General features: G+C 34.6%; 2 protein-coding genes across 2 annotated transcripts in view; both read left to right on the top strand.

Moving 5' to 3' along the window:
* Positions 1-3,302: 3,302 nt before the first annotated feature.
* Positions 3,303-10,746, top strand: LOC109049828 (E3 ubiquitin-protein ligase RNF4-like). The gene is made up of 8 exons (XM_042737745.1): positions 3,303-3,399; positions 3,982-4,078; positions 4,201-4,327; positions 6,283-6,359; positions 6,490-6,502; positions 6,733-6,856; positions 8,954-9,005; positions 9,573-10,746. Exons 2-8 carry the CDS (start codon positions 4,067-4,069, stop codon positions 9,720-9,722), a joined length of 555 nt encoding a protein of 184 aa, XP_042593679.1. The 5' UTR covers positions 3,303-3,399; positions 3,982-4,066; the 3' UTR covers positions 9,723-10,746.
* Positions 10,747-12,179: 1,433 nt separating this feature from the next.
* Positions 12,180-18,429, top strand: part of fgfrl1a (fibroblast growth factor receptor like 1a) — a 51,522-nt gene continuing 45,272 nt past the window's right edge. Inside the window, exons 1-2 of the mRNA XM_042737746.1 lie at positions 12,180-12,646; positions 12,981-13,077. Of these exons, the coding sequence (XP_042593680.1) occupies positions 13,014-13,077 (64 nt within the window). The 5' untranslated portion in view covers positions 12,180-12,646; positions 12,981-13,013. The remainder of the gene's footprint in view (positions 12,647-12,980; positions 13,078-18,429) is intronic.

Raw genomic sequence — 18,429 nt, forward strand, 5'->3', positions numbered from 1 at the left:
GCTTTGAATTGGGTTCTTGTCTGATTTCATCCTACTGTAGTCACAAGACATCAGGCCCATATAAGTGGGCTATTATTCATGAAAGAATACAGAATACTGTATACAATATGTAGTATAGTGTCTCTGCTCCATTGTTGTACAGTCCACATTTCCCCTAATATTACTGATCTCATCTAACAGTAGAGCTTGTTAAACGGTAGTAATGTGAATCTTTTCTTTCATTGGGATTGTCCAGCTCTGTGGTCAAAAAGACTACTTAATTTTTAAGCACTCAAAATCATTACCAGTACACGATGGGGGAGTATATTGGCTTATTCAGTCCTAGTCAAGGAATTGGAATATTAAAACTGATTCCATTTCCTAATCATGTACATCTTCACCACTGTGTGTGTGTGTGTGTATATATATATATACACATACATACACACACACACATATATTATATATATATTTGTGCTGTCAAATCACATCCACAATAAAAGTTTTTATTTATATAATACATGTGTTTTGTGTATATTTATGTATATATAAATACACAGATATACAGTATATATTTTCAAAGCATTTCCATATATATTTTTATATTAATATAATTGATATTATATATACATATTTTAAATGTATAAACTTAACATTTTTCTTAAATATATACATGTATGTGTGTATTTATATATACATAATAAATATACACAGAACACATATTATTGTTTGACAGCACTAATTTATTTTAAATTAGAATCACGATTCCCTAGTCCTAGTTACACACACACACATATATATGTGTGTGTGTGTGTATATATATATATATATATATATATATATATATATATTTGTTTTAATATACAGGTCCTTCTCAAAAAGTTAGCATATTGTGAAAAAGTTCATTAATTTTCCATAATGTAATGATAAAAATTAAACTTTCATATATTTTAGATTCATTGCACACCAACTGAAATATTTCAGGTCTTTTATTGTTTTAATACTGATGATTTTGGCATCCAGCTCATGAAAACCCAAAATTCCTATCTCAAAAAATTAGCATATTTCATCCGACCAATAAAAGAAAAGTGTTTTTTAAATACAAAAAAAGTCAACCTTCAAATAATTATGTTCAGTTATGCACTCAATACTTGGTCGGGAATCCTTTTGCAGAAATGACTGCTTCAATGCGGCGTGGCATGGAGGCAATCAGCCTGTGGCACTGCTGAGGTGTTATGGAGGCCCAGGATGCTTCGATAGCGGCCTTAAGCTCATCCAGAGTGTTGGGTCTTGCGTCTCTCAACTTTCTCTTCACAATATCCCACAGATTCTCTATGGGGTTCAGGTCAGGAGAGTTGGCAGGCCAATTGAGCACAGTAATACCATGGTCAGTAAACCATTTACCAGTGGCTTTTGGCACTGTGAGCAGGTGCCAGGTCGTGCTGAAAAACGAAATCTTCATCTCCATAAAGCTTTTCAGCAGATGGAAGCATGAAGTGCTCCAAAATCTCCTGATAGCTAGCTGCATTGACCCTGCCCTTGATAAAACACAGTGAACCAACACCAGCAGCTGACATGGCACCCCAGACCATCACTGACTGTGGGTACTTGACACTGGACTTCAGGCATTTTGGCATTTCCTTCTGCCCAGTCTTCCTCCAGACTCTGGCACCTTGATTTCCGAATGACATGCAAAATTTGCTTTCATCCGAAAAAAGTACTTCTGGACCACTGAGCAACAGTCCAGTGCTGCTTCTCTGTAGCCAAGGTCAGGCGCTTCTGCCGCTGTTTCTAGTTCAAAAGCACACGCCTGTGCACGGTGGCTCTGGATGTTTCTACTCCAGACTCAGTCCACTGCTTCCGCAGGTCCCCCAAGGTCTGGAATCGGTCCTTCTCCACAATCTTCCTCAGGGTCCGGTCACCTCTTCTCGTTGTGCAGCGTTTTTTGCCACACTTTTTCCTTCCCACAGACTTCCCACTGAGGTGCCTTGATACAGCACTCTGGGAACAGCCTATTCGTACAGAAATTTCTTTCTGTGTCTTACCCTCTCGCTTGAGGGTGTCAGTGATGGCCTTCTGGACAGCAGTCAGATCGGCAGTCTTACCCATGATTGCGGTTTTGAGTAATGAACCAGGCTGGGAGTTTTTAAAAGCCTCAGGAATCTTTTGCAGGTGTTTAGAGTTAATTAGTTGATTCAGATGATTAGGTTAATAGCTCGTTTAGAGAACCTTTTCATGATATGCTAATTTTTTGAGATTTTGGGTTTTCATTGAGCTGTATGCCAAAATCATCAGTATTAAAACAATAAAAGACCTGAAATATTTCAGTTGGTGTGCAATGAATCTAAAATATATGAAAGTTAATTTTTATCATTACATTATGGAAAATAATGAACTTTTATCACAATATGCTAATTTTTTGAGAAGGACCTGAATATAAATATAAATATATATATATATATATATATATATATATATATATATATATATATATATATATTAGATCAGGGATCTCCAACCCTGCTCCTGGAGAGCTACCATCCTGCAGACTTCAGTTCCAACCCTGCTCCAAAACACCTGTCTGTAATTATCAAGTAGCCCTGAACACCTTGACGGTCGCTCCCCAGGAGCAGGGTTGGAGACCCCTGTATTAGATATATATATTAGATATATATTAGATATTATGGAACCCCAAATATGATCATCATTGTGTGTAGGAACCCAACCTAAAATTTAAAAGGCATAGTTTCTTGTATAAAGACTCCATTTACACTGTGAAAAAATACTATTATAAATATGTCTAAAATATTATTTGGAAAGTTTTAAGATTCAGGTACATTAATATTAAGGGTTGGTATTTTTTTGTACTCATACTACTGTAAGATGCATTTATATATTTTATTTTTTATTTTATCTATTTAATCCTTTTTTATTGCTTAATAATTACATTTGCATTTTTATAGGTGGTTTTTTTTTTTTTTTTTTCCTAGCTGGTTTTCTGCAGACCACCTAGCACTCACTTGTGCACCCCTGGGGGTCCCAAGACCCATGTGAAAATCCTTGATATGGATGATGCTTTTATAACACCTGGTTCTCTAATCCCCATATAATATTTAATGATAGAGAATATTACAAAATAAAATATAGATACAGGAACTTTTTTAATTATGTATTCTTGATATTGCCAAATCTTTTTTTTATTTTGATATGATGAGATGGAATTTAAAGACGGTCATTTTCTCCTTCATTTTCCGCCCATCCTAGATGCTTGTGTTTTGTATTTTGTAATGTCATGGTGATTTACAAAATTCAAACAATGCATACATACAGTCCCACAGGTGGCGCAGTGTTCAGTATTGTGTGTCTTATTCTACTATTTTTGTGCTGTGCTTCTAAGAGGCTGACTGTGGAGAGTGCTGGGTATGTAACCGGCTATTCTGTTAAACTGACGATTATGTTGATTTAAATCATTAATCATTTAATCATTAAATATGAAATGTTGTACACTGCTTTTTTTAAAATAATAATTTAGTCAAACGGAAATTTCTAGAGCAGTAAGAATCAAGCTAGCTGTCAGCTAACAATGAACAGATCCTGTTAGCTTGTTAGCGAACTAGCTGCCATTTAAATCACTTTGACAGTTATTTTAATGAATTCTTATTCAGTATTTATCATTGTTAATAAAATAACAAAACTAATTTGAATGCTTACTGCACGGTGTCTAGGAATGTTATGTTAATAAGTCTAGTTGGCTAAATGCTGAGATATTTAGCTCATTCCTTTATTTATATACGATATTTGACACAAGCGTGTTAACTTGTGAGACTATAGCTATACGCTATTTAAAACAAGTGCTTGTATCGCCAGGCCTTAACAACGTAGATATCTTTAGATTGAAAGGCTTATTTGTAGTTGCTGTCTTACATTAACACACTGTCAGGCGATTACGATTTTATAAATAGAGTTTGTGTCTTATAATATGACTGATTTGTGTTTTAACAGTTATTATAAGTGTAGAGGAATTATCTGGTGGCTAAGTAATATTTGAAGGCATTTCGGAGTTTCTCTGTGATCAACACAAGTCAACATGAGTACTGCTGTGAGTATGAATGGCCACGTGACCACTCACGTGATTAGTTCTGAGTACATTAATGTACTTTTCCTGTGTGTGCATTACCAAACATCAGCAGTAATACTAACATTTGTGTCTCCTGTTTTTAGACACAGAGGAAAAGACGAACATCATCTGCTACATGTTCCCGGCGTGGAAACGGCAAGAGGAGCCGGACCCAGATGTCTCAAACAGCGATGGAGACCATTGATGTGCTGGAAAGTGACAGAACTAACAGTGAGTTTGATACGCTTGTTTTACCAGACGTGTCCTTTACCTCTGAATGATGATGTAAGATCAAATTATTTCATAGCCTCAAAAATAACATGGAGTGGTTTAGTGTAAAGTTCCTGTGATCTGCATTTCTGTTTATGCAAATTTGTAAACAAAGAACAAGCAGCTTGCAAGCTATGGACATCACACTCATTCGGTTGGGCGACATTCAGAATTTAGAGTATACCTTTCCAGTCAGGTTCCAGAATTAGAAATCCTATTCATTTTCTCCATAGCAGGATTGACGGTTAAAGGGTCATGAAACCCCAGAACACATTTTTTGAGATGTGAACACATATGTACAGACTGCATTTCAGTGAAAACACTAATAGCACTCATAAATGTTATCAATAAGTGGAAATTGGTTATTTTTTAATTTTACTGAGCAATTTTGTTCTTCTGGGTTGAAAAGCAAAGTCGAGGTTACTTCACGGGATGTGACATAGAACTACTGCTCTCAGTATCACTAACCAGCTGTGTGTGTGTGTGTGTGTGTGTGTGTGTGTGTTTGCAACTGCATTGCCGTTGTGTTAATTAGCTGTCTTTATGTGCTTGATGACACTCCCCTTTTTATGCAAACCCTTCCTTCTTTCCACACTTCACCCACCCACTGTATCACAGTAGATCACGCCCCTTTTTGGAACCCTTTTCAAATCGTAGGTGTTAAAAAACACTGCTGAAGCAGGAGGGTTTCATGACACTTTAAACACGGACATGTTGTGAGCTACAAGGTTGTTAATTGATCAGGGTTTCTGTCTTAATTCGCCCTTCTCCAAGCTAAGGCCTTAAATCGTTAATCAGAGCAGAAACTCTTTATAAATTTATGGCATGAAATGTTGCATGTCTTGTTTTCCAATATTATTATTATTTATTTATTTTTCTGACCCTATTAGCAAAAATCTCTTTTTAAATCATATACAAACTTTTGAATAATTTCTCATGGAGCAAGGCCTCTTCTCTTCTGTCATTTTGCTTCAAAAGTAAAAATATCTTGATTTAAGAATCTTTAGATATTTGCACAGGAAAACAAGACAAAAATACTGATAATACTTCTAAATACTGAACAGGGGTTTTTTTTTGCAGTGTGATCAGAAGGTATAGTAAAAGTATAGTTATTTCTATATTCTAGTGTTTGGAAACAGAGCTATTTATGTAAAATGAATCATAATGAAATGAAGATCTGTTTGAAGTTGTATTTTCATACTGCTTATACAATTCATTATGTGCTTCCTTAAACTGAAGACAACTCAATGCATAACTGTTTTCTGCAAGCAAATGTCTATTCCTTAATTTTTTCTTGCTTGGCCTTGGAAAGGTCTTTGAAAAATCTTAAATTTACCTTCATAAAAACCTGTCGGTGATTTTTAAATCAGCTGATTGGGTTTTGCTTTGTGTAGTTCTTTCCCTCAATAAAGCTGTTAAATTCAGCCTTGAACATGTCTTTATGTCTGATTTTCAAATGATTTTTTTTTTTGCTTCAAATCAAAGTTTGTAATGTTGTGATTCACCTCAGAGCTGACTGGTTTGGTCCACGGCTTACAACTCTTTATTAAAGTCTTTTTAAAAATCCCTATTGGAAAAATGAATGGAAAATATAATTCTGGAACTAACACATCTGAAAAAGTACAAGGGAAACTGTTGCACTTTGGGTGATGATTGACAGGAATAGGAAATTATAGTACACTGAAATTCAAATAACCAAGGAATTGCATTACTGTAGTTTAACACACATTTTGCAACAACGGTCACATCCAAAATTTTGACTTATGTCTCTCTTTTCCATGATATGTCCAGTCAGATAAGATAAAAACAATCATATTTCTAATTTCTCATATTTCTATATTTTTGGATAACAACATTTTGGTCAATTTAACTGAAAAGAAATGCTAACGTTTCTCTCTCACGCTGTCTTGTCAAAGGTGGAGATGTGGTAGATTTAACATGTGAAGGGTCTGAACCTGCGGTTGTTGACCTCACCAATAATGATTCTATTGTGGTGAGTCTTAAACACTTGTATTGATACTTTGTACAGTAACGGTTTGAATGAAGCATGTGCTTTATTAAGAGGATGTTTAATTCTCTCTGTTTATTTTCTGTCTCTCCTTTCATCGTCCCATGGAATAAAGGTTGTGGAAGATGGTAATATATCATTCTGTTTTTCTTTTATTGATGTAATTGGTTAATTTGTGAGTTGCTTTGGATAAAAGCATTTTTTAAATACACATAAATGTCGTTTTCATTAAATATGAATTCAAACTAGGGTAGGGTGTGCCACAGAACAGTTATTGGAGTGGCAGTGAAATTTTTTTTAATCAAAAAATGTCATATTTGTGTCTTTGTCTTACTAAGCTGCTTTTACATTCATGCAGGTGTGCAAAGCAGACGCGGACAGGGCCCAGAGAGTTATGTACTGAGCAGTGATGAAGAGGAAGAGTCCAGTCTTAGACTCAGTCCAGGCTTACTTTCCTCTCTACATGCCAGCTCACGAGCCAGGTACGCACAGTCCATCCATCATCACACACATTAGATCTATAGGTCTGTAGTCTTCATCCTTGTATGCAGATTTTGTGGATGCAGCTTTGTGAATTTTTACATTTGACAGTTAATATCAGGGTGTCCGCGGGTCCTTAAAAAGTCTTAAAATGTCTTAAATAACGTTTTCCTAATATAAGGCCTTAAAAAGTCTTAAAATGTCTTAAATTCGTATTCGATGGGTCTTAAATATTTTTGTTCACATTACCGCTAAGTCTGATGGACCTAATGACGGTTTACAATCATTGGACAGACCGAAGATTTTTTCTTCCCCGCGGTAAATTACTACGTCATCAGAGAATTGCAGTAAATTAGCAGAATACAGAATACAAGTTCGCGCTGAGGCTCACTCTGTTTGTCTGTTTGTCTCTTCGTGAGAGAGGAACACATAAACTCAGAAGAAACACACTGAGGTAAAAATTAAAATTGTTTAGTTTATTTATAACATGATATAGTTAAGTAATACCAGGACAAGTGAGCTATTTAGCTCAATATTCGTTAAGTCTAGTGCGCTTGCGCATTTACACTGCATGATTACCATATACAGTACAAATGTAATATTGATTTTATTTTTTTTATTTTTTACAACAGTTCAATAAACTAGAGGTTTTATTAAGAGACTTACGTTTTAGACACCATATCGCCTATTTATGCTCTATTTCGCCAACAAAAATAATTCCAAACAAATCCACAGCGCTGTTTTGCGTCTTTGAGAAACATAACAGCCTTTCCATTTTGTTCCTGAATGAATCACCCTTTTAAATGATTCGGTTCCAATCGCAATGACTCACTTATTAACAGTGACTTTCTGCCACCTGCTGGCGGTTTTAATTTCACATTTAAAGTATCTTTTCATTTTTTTAATTATTTCAAATATCAGTATTCAACGTTTAATGTTTAATATATCAGATTATTTATGCATTTGTAACTGCAGGTTAAATGCATACATGTTTTGCATTAAACAGTATGTAAATACTTCTAAATGCCACTTCAGGTGCAGCTTATGTCTGGATTTTAAAGAGGAATTTTGTTGATACTGATTTCATTTGCTTAATAACAGCCCAAATGTCTTATTATTCTAATTCAGTGATTAAATATAAGATTTTGACTCAAAAGATAATGCACAGTTATAGAATAAATGGCTTTATAAAGGTAAAATGCCCATAAATGGTAAAAATCAATTTAAACTTATTAGAAAAGATTAATTTCTATTTAACCACCACACAGAATATAAAGAATATCAAAAACTTTAGGAGTCAGCTGTCCACAAAAGTCCTTAAGATACCAGCATGATAGCATACTCAGTCAGTTGAATGAATGATTCAGTGACTCACTCATTAAGTGACTTACCGCCTGCTCTTACTGGTAGTTTAGTTGAGAAGTATGTTGGAAAGTATGCATTTTCCCCTCAACCTTTCTTATTTGTATATTCACAAATGCATTTAAAACATTAATCTAATAACATTATTTATAGCAGTTGTAATTATTTTTATTTGCAGTGTAAATTATTTAATCTGCCTTGTAGCAGCCCTATAGTGTACATTGAATTTATTGATAAATTGTAATAATTTGACATGAAAGATGATGCATACATCTAAAAAGATTAAACATAGGCCTTTGTACAGGTAAATAAAAAATATGCAGATTTAAGTATGTAAAAGCTGATAGAACAGAACACTGATGAAAATATTGCTTCAGAATAAATTGTTTACTCCACCAAAAATCTCAGTAATGCAGTTATTTTGCAGGGATATTTTGTATGGAATAATGTCTGCTGACATTAAAAGTTCACTGTATATCGTAGTGATAAATATAATTTATTACAGCAATTATATTTTGTTTTCTTTTTAATTTAAACACATTAAATATTACATATGAATGTAATAAAAATGTGTATTTACATTACAGGTTTAGGTCTTAAATTTCATATAAGGTGGTATTAAAAAGGTCTTAAAAAGTCTTAAATTTAACTGGTTCATGTCTGTAGAAACCCTGTAATATGCACTACAAGGTTTACACATCTTCTCAAGTTGATTTGTTGTGCTCTGCTGTCTGTAGGTCTACACCAGGGGCTGTTAGCTGTCCTGTTTGCATGGATGCTTATTCAGAGGTAAATTGTTGTATGTGCAACTAATCACATAATCAGTGCATTTATATAGTTATTTAACTTTGTCCTAATTTACTCACCCTCATGTTGCTTTTAGAAGCTTGAAAGTTTGGTTGAATGCACTTTGGAGGGACAGAAATATCTCAGGATTCATAAAATATATTCATTTATGCCTTATGGGTTTGGAACAACATGAGGGCGAGTAAATGATGACAGTGTTCATAATCGGTTGAACTATACCTGAATGAACATTCTGTCATCTTATACTCACACTCATGTTGATACACTTTTTTTGTGGAACACAAAAAGAGGCCTTTAAAAGAATGTTAATGCTACTCTTTCCTATGACATGAAAATAAATGCTGACCAGGGGCTTTACAGCTCCAGAAAAGAATGGAAAGAGCAAAGAAAGAGAAGCAAGGAAATGGTTTGGTTTGCAATGACATGAGAGTGAGAAAACTGATAAACCATTTTGATTTAATTGAACTGTAATTATTTCTTTTAGTCTATAATATAATATAATGTGTTTCTCTGGTTGGTTCAAATGTCTGGTTTTGATCCCATTTTCAGATCATCGAGAGCGGTCGACTCATGGTCTCCACAAAGTGCGGCCACCTTTTCTGCAGTCAGTGCATCCGCGACTCTCTCAACAGAGCTCACAGCTGTCCTACATGTAGAAAGAAACTCACACACAAACAGTATCACCCAATATATATATAATAGTAAAAACTCATCTTACAAATGTGTGTAGTACGCTCTCATGAAAGAACTTCACAGCTCCATATTTTCACTGGCTGTTTGATATTTTACACATCAATGCCGAGATGATATTTGGCATTATTTTGTCTTGTGGGATTCTGTTGGAGCTAAAAGGGCACTTAGAATTAAGTATTTTTAAATTCTCTCTCTCTCTCTCTCTCTCTCTCTCAATATATATATACACATACATACACATACACACACACACACACACACACACTGTTTTGTGAAGGAGTTTTGGGAATATATCCTGACATTGAATAGTCTGGGTTTATGGTTTAAAGCTGCTATATTAATATTTTTGTCAGCTATATTGTTTGTAGTATTGAATACATCATTAGATTCCAGTTCAAATAATAAAAAATAAAAAAAATGAATGACCAACTGTTACAAGTAGGATCTTGTAATGTTAGTTTAGTCTTGAACAATATAGCTTCCTGCTGTGATGGTCTCCATTCTTGTTTAGTGAAATTTGTAAGCCTGTAATGATAGTTTGGGGCGCATCGCCTTCACCTGATGGACAACTTTTAGGTTGCCCTCCCCCTGTATCTTTTCTCATTTGTTTGTATATCCTTCGTACCAGCCTTGTTAGCTTTAACTGTCACTCATAGTTAACTTGTTTTCATTCATTGTCTGTGTATTTGATCGGAATCCATATTCAGATACTTATTTTGGCATCAAGCATATTGTTGCATTCAAATGAGTTTGAGGGAACAATAAATGCTGACTATGTAAATGTGCTTTCATCTCAGAAGACCTCTTCAACTGATTGTTTACTCAGAGGTCAGAGAAGTGAATGGTAAATACTTCTTGACCGGTTAGCTGAGGGTGACTGGAGGACTAAAGCTAACAAGGCTTGTTTGCCAACTTATATGTGTTAAATGTTAATATTTGTATATACTTTAATGTATAAAGGACCTGTAAGTTAAGAGGTGTTAGTAATAGAAAGACCACAACATTTATTTCAATAAACATTTTGATCGCTGATTGGTTACTTTATTTCATGGGTGTTTAAGATGTTTTGAAAAGTACTAGATTTTTTTAAATGAATTGTGCAGAGACTTTTTCATTTTTGGGGAGCTTACAATATATATTGTTTGTTTGCCATTGTTTGTTTGTTTAAATTATTGTGAGTTACAATGCAACTAGTTACTTCTGGTTAAGTACTTTCTACGTGATTTTACTGGTCTCTATACCAGTATTTATTTATTTTCTCATTTTTAATTTTATTTTACGATTTTTCTCATTTTAATTTTTCAATTTAGCTTTTTCAGTTTAATATCGTTTTTTCTTGTCAACCATTATAATTCATGTATTTGAATTCTAATTTTATAATTATAATTCATATATATACAATTCTAATTCAAATACATGAATTATGATGGTTGACAGAAGAAAAAACGATATTAAACAAAAAGCCAAAATGAAAAATGAAAATGAGAAAAATCGCAAACTAAAAAAAATATGTATTAATAATTGTTTTTATATATCTTTTATTTTTCATGTATTTGGATATTTTTTTTTTTTCTTGTCTACAATACCTTGGTCACGTCATTGTCAGTGTGAAAAACCACCACAAGATGACAGTGTTCCATACATGATGAAACGCCGGTTAGAGGGATTGTTTCTCCCCCAGCTGAGGGCAGTGATGAGCCCTGCTTGAAAGAGCTATATGTCCACATTAACTTAAACCCCATTTAAATGTTTGCAGAGTATGTGCATAACTATAACGTATGTGCTTTACAACGTTCTTATATATGTAAACATCTTATAGGCTGCATCCTATACATAGCCTATATATAAATACTAAATGAAAATGCATGGCATGTGCTTATTAGTATGCTCAGGATTGGCAGAACAGAGTATAACGATACATTTGAAAACATCACTTCCAAAATTACCTATTACCATGTGCATCATCATACTAAATAAGGACTATCGTCAGATGTGAGATGTTAATCCAGCAGTCTCAGCCTGTATTTACTGAGGGATTCCCAAATTAAGACACTTTCAGTATTGTTTGCTGACTTTAGTTGATACTATCGCATAGGCCACTCAGAGTCTTGTGCTCACTATTGTGATTAAATGTGTTATTATTTTTATAGGTCTTTTGGAATGTCAGACCGTTGTTCAAATGGCATTTGTCCAGGTCAGTTTTCAGTGAACGGTAGGCTACTACTGGATTTAGTACGTGGAAAAACGGTGATGTTTTACAACTGGAATCGAGATTTTACTTCTTCACTGTTTTTATTTGATAAAGACTATTATTAATAATGATAATACTATTAGCCTATTAGTAATAATTTTAAATAATAAAACGTTTTCTATGTTATTATTATTGTGAAAGAGTTAAACAGCAAGAGTGAATAGGCTCGATGTGATTGGTCTAAAGTTGGCCGTAGGGCTGGACTGTCTACAACTCTTGAGTGAGTGTGTGTGTGTTGCGTGTGTCTGGACGGTGAAATATTTAGCTAACGGTATTTAAAACACCGTTTTGGTACAAATTTAGGTGCTGTAAATAATTTGTCGGTTGTGTTTTGTTTTCTGAAGAATCTATGGAGATAAATCGAATGGTATTTGACCTGCTTTGGCGATAAGTGCGCGGTGACTGTCATATATACAGAAGTTTACAGCGAGCGATCAGCGCGTGTATTAAAAAGTGTCGCGCGAAAATACATGACGTAAGAGCGTTCAGGAATACAGTTGTGCGTGATAATTAAACAGTTTGAATTCGCTGGATCCAGTGTTGCGAGCATGAGGATTTCTGATGTAGCGCCCAGTTTTTAATATAGGCATGAATTGTCTGGAGTGTTTTAGGAGGATGTAAGCATGATATTTCATCTATCAGTCGCAAGGAACAGATTTATGAACGTTTTCAGCTGTTGGTAAGTCTTGCATGTTTGACTTCGAATATTTTATTGCATGTTTAATGGTTTAAAAAGTACCCTTTACCCACTTGGAACAGATTTTTGTGCACATGTACTTTTTACTGCACAAAATAAAATATCTCCATGTTGCAGGTTGTGCTGTGTTGTGATTTAACTGAGAGAATGTTTTTTTATATATATAAGACAACTTAAGTGGTGTAAGAAACGTAATTAAATTCTACACACATTTACAAAAGTGCGGCAGAAGTTCATAAATGTTTTGACATAGCACTGGTGTTTCAGAATAATTCACCAATCCTTGTTCTCACTAACAGCTTTATTTCTTTCATAGATTGAAGAACCGGAGAACCTCAGTAGGGACATCATGGAACTTTTTTGGATAGTTTTCTTGATCTTTGACATTATTTTTATGACAGACTGTGGTAGAGGTGAGTACAAATATATTTACCCTAAAAAAATTAAGCTGTTTTAAAACTTGGAAGAGGGTGAACTGCTGTTAAAATTCTTATGCTTTAATAATGTTTTGATATTTTAATAATCTTCATTAATACTACATAGTTTAAAAGTAATTGTGTCACTATATGTTGATTTTATGAACATAATATAGTTGTGTTCTAGTTACAGTCACATGCCTGTCATGTGTGCTTGTCTGTATGCTCAAGATTTTCATTAAAACGTTTAACTAAATTTAAGCTCATTAGCTAACAAATCTGTCAGGTACCAAAACATTATACAAATACCCACTTTAAAACTAAAAAATTCAAAAAAATATACTACATTTTTTAAATACCCACAAAAAAACAAAAAAATTTTAAACAATTTTTTGCTTTACTACATTTTTTAAATACTCACGTTAAAACTTGAAAATTGGAAAGAATTGTTTATCTTGTTTGTGCAACATTCACAAAATTAAGCTGCTTTCATTTGAAAGTTTTTCTGTCTTAATGTGACTTTATGTATCTATTGCATTATGTTTGGTTTGGTGCATAGAAAAGTAATCATGGTCAAAGTTCAGTTGTTATTAAAAAAGCTTGTGTAAGACATGAATAACATGTTATATTCAACTGACAGGCTAAACTTTATTTAAAATGTATTATATTAATTGAAGGCCTGAAAACATCTCAATTTAGTCCATCTCTTGCATCTGCCGAGTTGAAATTCAATCATCCTGGACTTTGAAGGATTCTTTTAACCTGTCTATTGAGTTCAGGTCCAGATTGAGAGCTTGAGACTTTCGGGTTCTGTCGCTGGCATTGTTTGTTGAATGCACTCCTTTCGCATTAGCCATTCTCTGGTCTTCCTTTTGGACTGAAACGAACCATCATTTCCATTCATAATGGGCTGAATGGGGGCCGGGGCCGCTGATGGGCAGATAGTACAGCTCACTGACTCCACTCCATCAGGGCTGCATGTGAAGCGTGATGGAGTCACCCACTTCCGTTAACATACAACCCGTGAGCAACACCCAACAACCTGACATTCAAGCTACAAGATACAATATCTACGGATACAATATCTATATGGAACAAGCTACGGATACAATATCTAAAATGAAGAAATAAGGTCACATAGCCCTGGCCTTCATGGAGACGCTTAGCCAAAAGTAAACAGAAATGCAGAAAGCAATGCGATTAGATTAGCCAATTATGTTTGTTTGCTGTGCAATAGCGAAGGTGTGCCTTCCCATCTCGGAAGATTTGTGTTTGTAAGGAAACGCAGACAATTTGCCGCCTTGATCGTATCTGAAACGTGAAGCTGCGGGTATGTTTGATATGTTGCGCTTGTTACAGACTTGTTTGGCACCTGACAGAACACAAAACGGATCTGTCCATTAAAGATTGCTCAAGTGATAGTCCTGCAGCATTTCAGAACAGAACGATTTGATGAAACGCAATTAACTGGCAGTTTGAATGTTCAAAGATCTCAGTTCTCCCAAAATGTACCTCTGCTTTTATATCTAGGGTGAAGATGACCTCAGTATGCAGATGTGTGATTAGGCAAATTAAAATGGCACTGCTAGAAAGACTCCTGTGTAGTTGTGTTCATGTATTGTGGTCTCATTATTTTTTACTACTTTCTCTGTCACAAATTATATTTAAAAAAAAAAAGGGAAAAATGTATTATTATAAATTGTCCTCAAGGGAATTAGTTAATCCAAATTAGTTAATCCGAAAATGGAATGGAAAATGGAAAATTCTGTCATCAATTACTGTTATGGCATTCCAATCCTATAAGACTTTTGTCCATCCTCATAACACAAAAGAAGACATTTCTTATTCAAATCTTTGATATTTCTGTCCCTCCATTCAAAGATTTAATTTAGGCTTTATTCACATATAAACATTGATCAATGCATGTACATAAAGACCATCAAATATGGTAAATAGAAGTTAAGACATGCTTTCTTGTCAAGTGAGGACCAGTGAGGTTTATTCTTATGGGTTGATCTGCCTGTGACCATATTTGATGGAAAAGCCTTAATTAAATCTATTCATTATATAAAGTGCTTGTTTCTCTTTAGAAGACATATCGATTCATAGGGCAAGATGAATGCACTTTTGGAATCTTGAAAGTTTTGGGAAAATGGAGGCACAGTAATCTCTCAGATTCCATTAAAATACCTTGATTTGTGTTTCAAAGATTAACAAATATCATTTTGACGGATTCATGAGGGATTCATAACATCAGCATAAAAAAAAAAAAAATGTTTTACGGCTAAACAAGTAATTGCATTCAGATAAAAATGGAAGACACTTTTTTTCTTTGGAATAATGTGCACTGATGGGCAGTATATGCAAGAAAATTCATTAAAAAAAGTAAGTCAGTTTTAATTTTAATCTGTAGCATTTTGCACTTTTATTTAAGATTACAACAGCACTCAAGTCATTTGGGAAAGATAGTTAGTGCAGGACCCGTGGAGTAAGGTTCCTTTGTCCTTGAGGTGAGAGGAGTGCTTCACGTCAGATGACAAACATTTTCTGTTGTTAACGGAAGTGCAGTTTGTGCAGCGCTGCCAAAGAAATATTACACTCATGCAGCCTTTGCGATGTTTACGGGTCTAGGCATCTCAAAGTAGAAGACTTAACATCTGATTCCATCCACTGTCCACTCGTTCCAGCTGGCGATTTTGAATGTTTGTAAATGCAATATGCATCCAATCCCATCTGAATCGCTTTTGGCCTGTTCACCAGCCATTCCAGAAAGCAGAGTTTAACAATCCCATGTGGAATTTCAACAATTTGTCCACGGGAAAAACCTTAAATTGTGTGTAAGACACTGAGAGGCTGTAATTAAGACCCTCAAGCCTTGTTAGTTATAGTTTCGCATTTTTTATTTCTCAGATGATATCAACATGAATTATGTCCTCTGACAGGAATAACTTCATTAAACAAAAATACATTTGTTTGCGGTTCTTTATCAGTAATGCAGAAATTGCTGTTCACGTTTTTACTCAAGTATTGGGCTTGTGTGGGGGGTATTTTCATAGGAGAAGAGTTTAAGGGAGTCTTTTGGAAACATATGGGGTCTTGGAAGGGGGGCTGAGCTCTGAAGATGGGCTGAAGTGTTTGTAGGCACGCGCTGATTTGTTTACACTGATGTAGACCACCCTTGCCGTATATGTCGATATACCCGTGGAGATGTGTGGATCCGAAATCTCAATGGAGCAAACAGTCAGATGGTCTGCTTGCAAAGTAAACACTCTTATGAACTCCAATCTGACGGACATTAAATCTGCATCTCTGGGAAAAAAGCCCTGGAGTCGTAAACTTAACAGTGATTTTTCTCACCTCTCACACCCCCTTCACTTTTCTCTTCCTTTTCCTCTTCCTCTTCTCCTTTTTCTTTCTTTTTTTTTTACCTTTTCCTTTTTCCACCTCATGACCAGAAGACGTCCAGGAAATTAATTTACTGTGTTTAAGAAACACAGTGTTACACTTGGTAACTCCATTCATCCCACTTAAATGTGTCTCAAAACAGTGGAAGGGTTGATTATTATCAGTTTTCCTTTACCCTCAAACTTCCTCTACCTGTGTAGCATGGGTTATGTGTTGTTCATGGTCTAAACCTTAGAAACACAGTCACTAGTACCAATTAGACGGTTGGATGCTTGGTTTACCATGAAGATAGCCTGTGTGAGTAAATAAGTCTATAAATCTCATTTCCATTGAGAAAGGCTCAAGGAACGGTTGTTAAGTGGGCCCAATAAAATACTTATTCTGAAGTCAAATGGTGTTTACATAGTGGCCATTTTTGTGTCACCTACTCCCATTTGCGATAGACTGTGAGGGACATTCTTCTGTAATGAGGCGGAAAATGGTTTACCAAGATACAAACCTCCGTGTCTGATGCTTAAGTGTAGGCTAACAGATCATAAAAAAATCAGATTTATTTGATATAGGTGTTGGTTTTGCTCTTTTCGGTTCACTATTATTTAATTCTTTATAAATAAAAGAGTATATTGATTGATTATTTTGGTTAGTTAGTATGTTGCATAAAGTATTTGTGTACATTTAAATGTATACACTTTTATTCAGCAAGGATGCATTAACTTGATTGAAAAGAGAGGAAAGATATTTTTAAAGTTACAAAAGACGTCTATTTTAAAATAAATGTTGTTCTTTTGAACTTTCTATTTATCAAATAATGAATATTAGTGTATGTGCATTTTTATGGTTTTATCAATGAGACATAAGCAAATGCTAGATTTCAATTGTTTATTTTTCAAACTATTTACTTAGAAAAAAAAATCACTGAAAATATTTTAAATGAAAATGACCAATTGTCAGTACTGTAGATTTTGAATGCAAAAACATTTTTGTTCACCTGGGATGGCTAGCAACTGATGTCAGTCATCTAAAAATGGTGAATCTAAAAATATTGATCTATGTCAGTCTGGCTAATGTGATTTTGGTTAGGTCATAAAAAGAGACCAAAAGCTCTCTGATCATGGGGTGTGTAGCATATGGTGTATCTTGCAGTGTCTAATTGAAGTTCACAGATCCAGCAGTGCAGGTTGGGGAGTTTCTTCTCTGGCCTTGGCACCTCACGGTGCCTGGATGCTGGTGCGGGATCTTGTTACTCGATGGGGGAGGTGCTCGTAATGATGGGAGTGTGAAAAGAGAAAAAACAGCCCAATTTGAATTGGGGGTTGTACAAACATTTAGCTAAATGTGTGACTATAGGAGCATGCGTCCACCAAACAGTTGTGCCCAGCAAGTTCAGTAAATTACTTTTCCTGTAAGGGGCTTTTATTTATTTTATATTTTAAATTACCTTATTAAACGTATCCTTGTTGGCTTTTATGTCAAATACTTGAATTTAACCAATTACTTCAGAATTTTACAATTACAATCAGAATACTGTATAGACTGTTTGATCAATATCAGAAGTCATCTTTACACTGCAAAGGTGGGACAGAAGCTGCATCTGAAATGGCATTAATGTTTATTTACACAGACTGTTTAATTCATCTCAAAGGTGATATGTATTAACAACTGCATAAACTATAATAATAATAATAATAATAAAGACTGGAACTCATTATAGGGAAGGCCTGCAGTATTATGACAAATTGTTGATTACTGCTCTTGAATTAAATGATTAAGTAATAATGATTATTAGTGTTGATTGAACGTAAGTGAGCCACACACCGTGCTGTTTTCAGCAGTGACTAATCGAAATGCCTCTGATTGGGCATTGCATTTATAAGCTCATCAGAAACTGTGTAAAAAAAGTGTAAAAAGAAATCTAATGCAGTGCAGGCAGATCTAAAAGTAATG

The sequence above is a fragment of the Cyprinus carpio genome, chromosome B14, assembly GCF_018340385.1.
Source record: "Cyprinus carpio isolate SPL01 chromosome B14, ASM1834038v1, whole genome shotgun sequence".
Lineage (NCBI taxonomy): Eukaryota > Metazoa > Chordata > Actinopteri > Cypriniformes > Cyprinidae > Cyprinus > Cyprinus carpio.

Coding starts and splice junctions, on each gene's coding strand:
- LOC109049828 (XM_042737745.1), top strand. Junction 6,857..8,953: donor CATGCCAGCTCACGAGCCAG/GTACGCACAGTC, acceptor TGCTGTCTGTAG/GTCTACACCAGGGGCTGTTA. Junction 9,006..9,572: donor GCATGGATGCTTATTCAGAG/GTAAATTGTTGT, acceptor TCCCATTTTCAG/ATCATCGAGAGCGGTCGACT.